General features: G+C 35.4%; 1 protein-coding gene across 1 annotated transcript; it reads right to left on the bottom strand.

Moving 5' to 3' along the window:
* Positions 1–1087: 1087 nt before the first annotated feature.
* Positions 1088–3397, bottom strand: LOC306839381 (relaxin-3 receptor 1-like). The gene has a single exon (XM_079368035.1). It carries the CDS (start codon positions 2786–2788, stop codon positions 1577–1579), a length of 1212 nt encoding a protein of 403 aa, XP_079224161.1. The 5' UTR covers positions 2789–3397; the 3' UTR covers positions 1088–1576.
* Positions 3398–8506: the final 5109 nt, after the last annotated feature.

Raw genomic sequence — 8506 nt, 5'->3', positions numbered from 1 at the left:
TTTGTATGAAACATCCTCTGAAATATCAATGAAACATTACAAAAATTAAATAAGATCTCATCAATAAGACTAATTTGTAGTTTGACAATCCAATACATTATGATGATGATGATGATGTGTAGCACGTCATCCACATTGTGTTTCCTTGCATATTTTTTAGAAACAAAAGACAAACAACCTAACAAACCACACAGAAAGTTCTTTTTTGAAAAAAATACTGTAGTGTCCTGTAATTTAAAACATCCTCATACTGTTTATGGCCTTTGTCACTTTGCTTCAAGTTGAGCATCACAAAGCATTGCTTTCTACAGTTCTTAACTGTTTGAGATCAAAATATTATTTTAGTGTTGAAAATTGGCCGCCAATTAACAGCAATTGCTTACAATGTAACTTTCAAAATAAAGCTTTTTGTTTTCTTCGTGCAAATTCTTGTGGTATCTTTCTGATATCGTGGCGTAATACCATCACACTATAGCCTACATTTACATAATATGCATAATTTACTTTTCTGCCGCTACTGTATCACTGTCTCTCTGGATTACTTTTCTTCCTAATTTCATTTTGTACTGAAGCATCATAGACTGTAAATATTATGCGTAGCATACACCCACAGGCTGTCATTAACATTACAGTATAAAATAACTCTCCTTGCCTTTGTCAACCAAATGAAATTGTTGAGTTAAATCATTCGCATTTTCTTTATGTCTTGTGACCAGACAATAGCTGCTGAATTCAAAAGAAGAAAAAAAGGTGCAAAATAAAAGGAAATGCTCTTCAAATAAAAACTGGCTAATTCTATTGAGTTGGATTCATTAAAAATTCTCTTAATTTATAATTACATATACATAAACATTATATTTAATGCAACAAAAAATAGCAGATACTATGTCATACTTTTTTTTTTAAAGTTACTTAAATAATTGTCAAAATCAAGGACGCATTTATATTGAATACATTTTATCAGATATATTAAGTTAAAGATACATGACTACAGAATCATTTATTACAGTGTATATGCCAATCCAATCTATTTAAACACTGAAACTCAAGATAGGTGGACATGTTGGAGATGAAGCCTTTATTTAAAGCATCACTAATCAGGAAAGACAATTCAATCACATTATATTTTTAAATCCATTTCTTTATAACATAAGGTCAAAAAGTGTTCACAACTGGACAAGACAATCACATCCAGACTGATGACTGCTGTAATATTATACTCCCAAGTGTACTATTGTCTCTTGTCAAATTCCAACAATATCAACAATATAGAAAAAAGGATGTGGGGGAAATCTCACGTTTTTTTTCCATTGTAGTGAACAAGTGAAATAATATTATTTGTCTTTATATTTATTTCATGCTTACAGAAAAAGCTAAACAAAAGACACAAAATCTTACGTGTTCACAAATCAGTACATTTACACCCAATTAGGTATACATGCTGTTTATCATCGGAGGTAAAGGCAGGTCCTCCTTAAGCACGGAACACAAACTTTCCAAAGATAAGTGAATTATCTTTTTTTTCAATGAAAGTAAAACATTTGTTTACATTATTTGATCACCAACGTTTTTGGCTTTACAGGGTGGACACTACATTTGGCAATACAGACAGATGCGTGTATCTCCTTGTGTCAGTTTGGGTCGTCTGGCTGTAAACATTGTCAAGCGGAATAGCCAGCTGTCCCCCTTGCCCTGACCCCTCCTCTGAATTAATACCATAGGGAATCTTGGATATAAAAGCCATGCTGAGCTTGAAGAGCACGTTGCGCAGGGCCACACGGTACTCTTTTCTCACCAGGCAGTAGATCACAGGGTTAAAACAACTACTGGTGAACGCAAGGCAGTTTGCAAGAGGGAAAAAGTAGGTCTGAGCCAAATAGAACGATGGGCTGATATCAACAATGTCAAGCTGGATGAGGATGCTCCAAAGTGTCAGGGTGTTATACGGGAACCAGGAGGTGCAAAATGAGAGAACCACCACTGCGACAGACTTTGAAATGTCAGCCTTTCTCCGAGAGTGACTGCCTTTTAGTTTATGCCGGCAGAGAAAGCGCAGAAGAAGAAGATAGGAAACGATGATAGCAGTGTAGGGAAGCAGAAATCCAAGCACCACTCTCAAGAGCTGGTTTATCCCGAGCCAGGCTGTGCCATCTGGAAAGCGAAGCAGGCATGCTGTGTCGTTTCCACTTCCTACATTTTTCAGGTCTGCAAACACGGCTCTGGGTGTAGCTGCTATGAGAGCTCCAGTCCAGATAAAAGCTGTAGCCACTGGTGAGGTGCAATATCTGCTGCACAAAGAGGCCCTTGGTTTGAGAGCAGTAGCCACAGAGCAGTAGCGGGTCACACTCATAGCTGTGAGGAAAAAGCAGCTAGCAAAGACATTCAGCCCAGTGAGAAGGGACACAGCTTTGCACGTGGCAGAGCTAAAAGGCCAACTGTAGTCTAATGCAATGTCCACGGCCCAAAACGGCAAAGCAAGGGAGAAGAACAATTGGGCTAAAGCTAGGTTGAACACAAAGAAATTGATGGTTCCTGTGTTGATGGTATGAGTAGAATACATGAGGAAGATCACTAACAAGTTGCCCAACACTCCTGCTGTGGCAACCACAAAGTAAACCACAGAGATGACGATTCTCAACCAGGGGGATCCATCATCCAGGATCTCTTGCCCGTTTTCAAGGCTGGTGTTGTGGAAAATTAGGTGGGAGTTGTTACACGATGAACCCGCACTGCAGCTGTTGAGGATACTTCTGAAGAACTCCAGTCTCTCAAAATCAGAGTCTGACATGTTGCCACCCTTTCCGACTATGATTTCAGATGTTTTCTGCTCGTCCTTCTTGTGACGATAATGAACTAAAAATGTGAGTTCTGGTTGTCTGTTTCTTAGCTGACAGCCATCTGTCCCTGCAAGGAAAGAGGAAATGATTATTACATAATAGGCGCTGCAGTTTATGAGTAAATAAATAAATTAGCCTGGACAGATAAACAAATTACATAAAGTGTTGCTCCCAGAGATAGATAATCCAACACAAATCTTACAGAATCAAACAGCTGAGGGAAGAAGGAGAAATAAAAATATATAAATAATCCACTTATGTCACCTTTATGACAGTAAAAACTTGGAAAAGCCTTTCAGTCGTTTTTCTCTCACCAATGATTGAATTAGTTTTATGTTACACACAGTTTATCTGCCCCAACATCAAGTGTGTGGCAAAGCATTGCATTATAGGCTACATGATAGATTCATTAGGATATAAATATGTTATAAATGTAATTATATCTGTCTGTGTATGTAAGATCTTATTTGGTTAAAAGAGCATTATAGAGTGTTGGTTTCAAAATGTGAAAGTTGGAGAAGTGTTTAGATTCTGTGGTAAATGTTCATAACTCTAAACACAACCTGTCCTCAAAGGAAAATGTGGTCAATGTAACAGTCTGAAGATAAAATGCTGCGAGAAGTTCTGCTTGTGGGTCCGCAGCAGTGAATCTGTAACTCTCTTGGTAGCTTTTTAGCTCCAAACAGTGTACAAGGACCCTTTTTTTCCTTTGAATAAAGTTTGCATTTAGTTAAGAACATATAGCATATTAGTGTTTCACCTCTCCAACCTCCAAAATTAACTAACAAATCTACATAGTGCACCTTTTAGGATAGCATGTTAGCTTTCATTGGATTTGGCTCAAAAATAACAACAATTAACATCAGTGTATTGATGAAGATCGTAAGATGCTGGAATATTTTTATTTACTCTCCACTCACAAAATAGAAAGGTGGCAAGAAATGTACTGAGCTGGATTTAGTCCCACAAGTTTAATGGTTTCTTTTTAAACAGACTTGGCACACGAGTTGCATAAAAAAATGAAGATTGTAAACATTTCTATAGTAAAAATGGATGGAATATGGGTTAACTTGATAAGATCATCAGTCATGAAAGATGATTGTCAAAGATGGTTGATGTGCGTCAAGTTTAGATCTTATATAAAAACGTGATTCCTTTAAGAGTCAGCCTGATCTATTGCTGCTAGCAGGAAAAAAAAGTCAAACAAAATATGAAAGATGCTGCACTTCAGTGAACTGAGTATGCAGTTGTATGCAGTTACTCATAACAGTGTATAAACAACAATTTATAAAGTCTTTAAATCTGACTTAAAAGTTACAGAGCTTTTGTTTGCAACCTGTTTTCTTTTCAAAATAACTGCGATAAGAAAACAAGATTGAAATAAAAACACTCAACATTTGAAATCACAATTTGAAATTCTGTACAAATGTGCATTAATTATATGTTGCTTAGATGTATAATTCATAATTGTAAATGTGAAAGAAAATACGAAAGAAAATCTCACCTTACCCCAGGAGCTAAATATTCAGCTTTCTGATGTTTTTTTTCTTTCTGTAAAAGGCTCTGCTTCACAACATGGAGTTATCAGAAAGGCAGTATACAACAACAAGCTGGATGTCCCCCACCCAATATTCATGCTCCACCCCGTGACATTTTCACTCTGCATATTCAGACTGGAAGTCCCCTCCAATGGCTGAAACTTAGAAAAGAATGTGATGGGAAACTGGCCATTAGCCAGGCAGCAAGTGTTTGAGTATTAAAAAAATGTAGTGGAGATACATATTTTTTCCATAACTCCCTGAAAAGGTTCCACTTTTTTCTTGAATTCTCCTTTTCAAACGCCGTTTGAAGCTAACTATGAGTTTATATAAGTGTATGTAGATCAATGTTTTTATATTTATTTTTACATGTAGATGGATATTGTTTTTTTCTGTATGTATTTATATGTGTCAAACCTTCACTTCACCTAACCCCTTTTATCTTATTTAGTAACTTAATTGTAATGAAGTGATTTACTTTGGGGTTTGTTTGTGTGTGTGTGTATATATACCATAGTGTATGTCTAGCCTATGTGTGTGTATATATTGAATGTTTTTCTTTTTTGTCTTTGTCCCAAATCTTGATCTAGGTATTATTCTCATCACAGCAATGGTGACGTGTAAATACTTTGTTTGATGGTGCTGTGTAAGCAGGATTTGTCACCCAAGCTCCTGATGTGCAAGCGTCTCTTGTAAAAAAATTCAAAAGACAGTTATTCACAAAACGTATCACATGATAATGATGATGATATATGTATTGTTTCAAATTCTTGACCACTTCATTAAGTGTTTTTCTGTCAGCTAAATATAAACATTTAACTCTTTCTAAAGCCTTTCTGTATTGTGAACAACATATCCATAAATGTGTTGAAGACATGCGGATCTTGCAGGGGAAAAGCAACAAAACTTTGACAGGAAATAAAAAGGCTGCAAAGTCTTTTTTTCTATTTATATCTGGAAGCTGCCTGATGATTTGATTGAGTGGCAAGGATGGCTCTTAATTAAAAATGGTTGATAGTGGAAAACACATCAGCAGTGAATGACTAAATGAGATTATCTGGGAATAGGCGGAAGAGTCAGGGAGCTGATTAATGCTGATCTGTCTATACTGAGCCATTTTCATAAACTAGCAGAACAAAACATACAGTGTTCCCAATATGTTTATGTTGTCATGGCAGGCAATACCCTACAGTAACATGCTTCTTCTGTGGCAACACATTGATTGCATGGGATCAGAAAAGGTTACTTCACACTCCCAGAGGCTCTCATTGACAACCATATTTATAGACATGTTTTAAGAATTATGACATACAAACTACCATAATTATTTACAATACATTTTTATTACACCTAGTTTAACTATTAAGTATGTTTTTTTTGTTTGCTGCCGGTCTGCTTAAACACTTGCTATTTTAAATCAAAGTAACTATTTTAATGAAGATTTTAATCTTTCACTCTGCACTGTAACTTTTATTTCTTATAATATTATATTTTTCTTTAAATTCAATTTATTTGAATTATTTTTACTTAAACATATTTTAAATTTTAACTTTTCTACTTTAATGTATCTTGTTTTTTTCCTCTGTCATGATGCTTTTGATGTCTTGTGTAAAGCACTTTGAATTGCCTTGTTGTTGAAATGTGCTATATAAATAAACTTGCCTTGCATTTGCTGTGTTGAGCTATTTTAGTTCTTATGGTTGAATTAGAGAAACCATGAACTTAACTATTTATATATTCCAGATGTATATCGTCCCTATGACGTGTGTGAAAGCAGATCACAAGTGGAATAAAGACACATTATTCCTTGAGGGAAAGCTGGTGAAGATATGAGAAGGTGGGCAGGTAACAATTTACAATAAGGGACACATATTTTGGATAGTTCATTGGAAATGAATGGTAAACTAATCACTAAGTAATTGGTAGAGAGAGGGCACTTCCTCATTGCATGTTCAATCTTGAGTAGCTCACGATTATCAAATGAAAAACAAATGCTTGATAAACCACACAAAGGCTGTTAATGGGGAAAGAACTACTAGTTAACCATTAGTTAAAGGGTAGATACAATTCTGTAGAGCAGTTTTTGATTACTTAATAGAATGAAGTGAGTCATCACAATATCGGTACTAAAACATTACCTAACCATTACTTTTGATAATGAAACTTCCTTTCCTCTTAAAAAGGTACCGCTTTACTTTTGTTGAAAAACTGTTATTTCTTATAACTGAATGTTTTTAGTTTGAGACTGTGTCTTCTCCACACTTTTCAAAAATGTGTATCTCATCTACAACCTGTATGCTGTACCACATAGTACAGTTCCACTTCTTGTCTTTAAAAAGGAATGGGAGACAGTCAAATTTAACATCCCAAAAATCATTATCAGTCTAACTACAGGAGTAGTACCAGCTTAATTTAGAGAAGCTGCTGTGAACATCTGATTAAGAAAACCTAATTTGGACTCCTCTATTATTATCTTAATGAGGACATATCATGAAGCCTCATTAATTTAAAAAATCTTAGAGAAAAACTGTACTCCACCTGGAGTCAACCAAGGTTCAATTCTTGTGTCAATTCTCTTCTGTCTTTATCTTCTTTCTCTTGGATTGATTAAAAAAAAAAAAAAACTCTACTGGAGTGTCTTAAGGACACCAAAATTATGAACTTTTCATACATTTTTATCCTTTTAATTTTTCACTGGGAGCAGGGTTGTTGTTTTCTTTTTACAATTCATTAGTTAATTAGTTAATACTGACAAGTTGCTTCAAAGTTTACGCATATTACTGTAGCATAGCAGAATGCTTTTTTTACAATTGCAAAACAACAATTAAATAACTCTGATCGAAATCCAACTGTAATTTTAGAAGTGACCATGACATTACTATCATTATAGTTTCTGGCCTAAAAAGACACAAAGTCAAATATTTGGATGAGGATTACCAAGGCATATTTACTTTTGAAAAGGAACTCTTACTCTGGGATGATATGTACTTTCAGTGAGTTCAATGTACCAAAATTGTACACCAGGGAAATATCTTTGTACCTTTCCAATTTGAGTGAAGGGAGTGAAGAAAGACTGACAACAAGTCTCTGTCGCCCCCCTCTGTTTAATGATATAGCAACACTTCACTGTATCAAAAGAGTAGACCACAGCTCCCTCTACACTTCTTAAGCTCTCCTGTGTAAGAGAGCCCTCTGTTGACAAACGTCTGACCTAACAACAGGACAGTATGAGCCAATGTTCTGTTTTTTAGTAGTCTACACAGGTCAGTTCTCAATTATTTTAGGATTTAAGGACAAAACATAATATATAAAGATCCTGAATTGAATAATGGCTTTTATACACCAGTAAGATATGTTATGGCAACCGCCATTTTCTTGATGGTAGAAACTTTTGCAATTACATATATCCTCAAAAACAAAACATGACCTTTAACCTGTAAACATATACACAAATCAATCATGAAAAAAGTAACCTAACATGGAATTATGTCTGTTTTCAGTTCCAAATTAATAATTCAACAAATGAGAATGTGTTGATGTGTTACAAAAGTAACACCTGTTACTGCATGTAAAACATATTGTATAAAAACAATAGGCCTATCACATGAGAGGTAGTGTTCTTATTAGTAGCCTGAGTGACTACTTTATCTTCTGCACTCTACTTGTGGCCTTTTGCCTGTGACTGAATCTGAACCCTAAGTGCAACAGTACAAGTGAGGTGCGATGACAGTTGCCTAAAATTACAACCCTCTTCTTTTCTTCAATGAAGAAGGTAACCCATTTAGTCTAAATTGCTTTAGAGGTCTAACATAGGCAACATTGACATAAGACTGAGATGTTTGTTCTATCGGTCTATTTGAAAGCTATGTCCAATGTGTTGTTAAACAGCTGAGGCCACTTATAATGTAATTCAGTGACAGGGGAAAAGGTCCACAAACAAAGCTCCTCCCCTGATTACACTAAACCAGGGGTAGGATTGTCCCTCAGTGACACTGGAAATTTAAAGTACAGGGTTTGCTGATAAGGTCAAGTGTGTAAAACACCCTTGCTCCCCTAAAATAGTCATACCTATTGATAGCAGCCTACCATTTTATGCGGTTATAAATAGTCAATTTATACGGGGTAACATTC

Source organism: Symphodus melops (genome assembly GCF_947650265.1).
Source record: "Symphodus melops genome assembly, chromosome: 18".
NCBI lineage: Eukaryota > Metazoa > Chordata > Actinopteri > Labriformes > Labridae > Symphodus > Symphodus melops.
This window is presented reverse-complemented; position numbering and strand designations above follow the sequence as displayed.

What these genes read in the sequence shown, in the direction of transcription:
- LOC306839381 (XM_079368035.1), bottom strand. Translation starts at nt 2,788, where the DNA reads ATGTCAGACTCTGATTTTGAGAGACTGGAGTTCTTCAGAAGTATCCTC.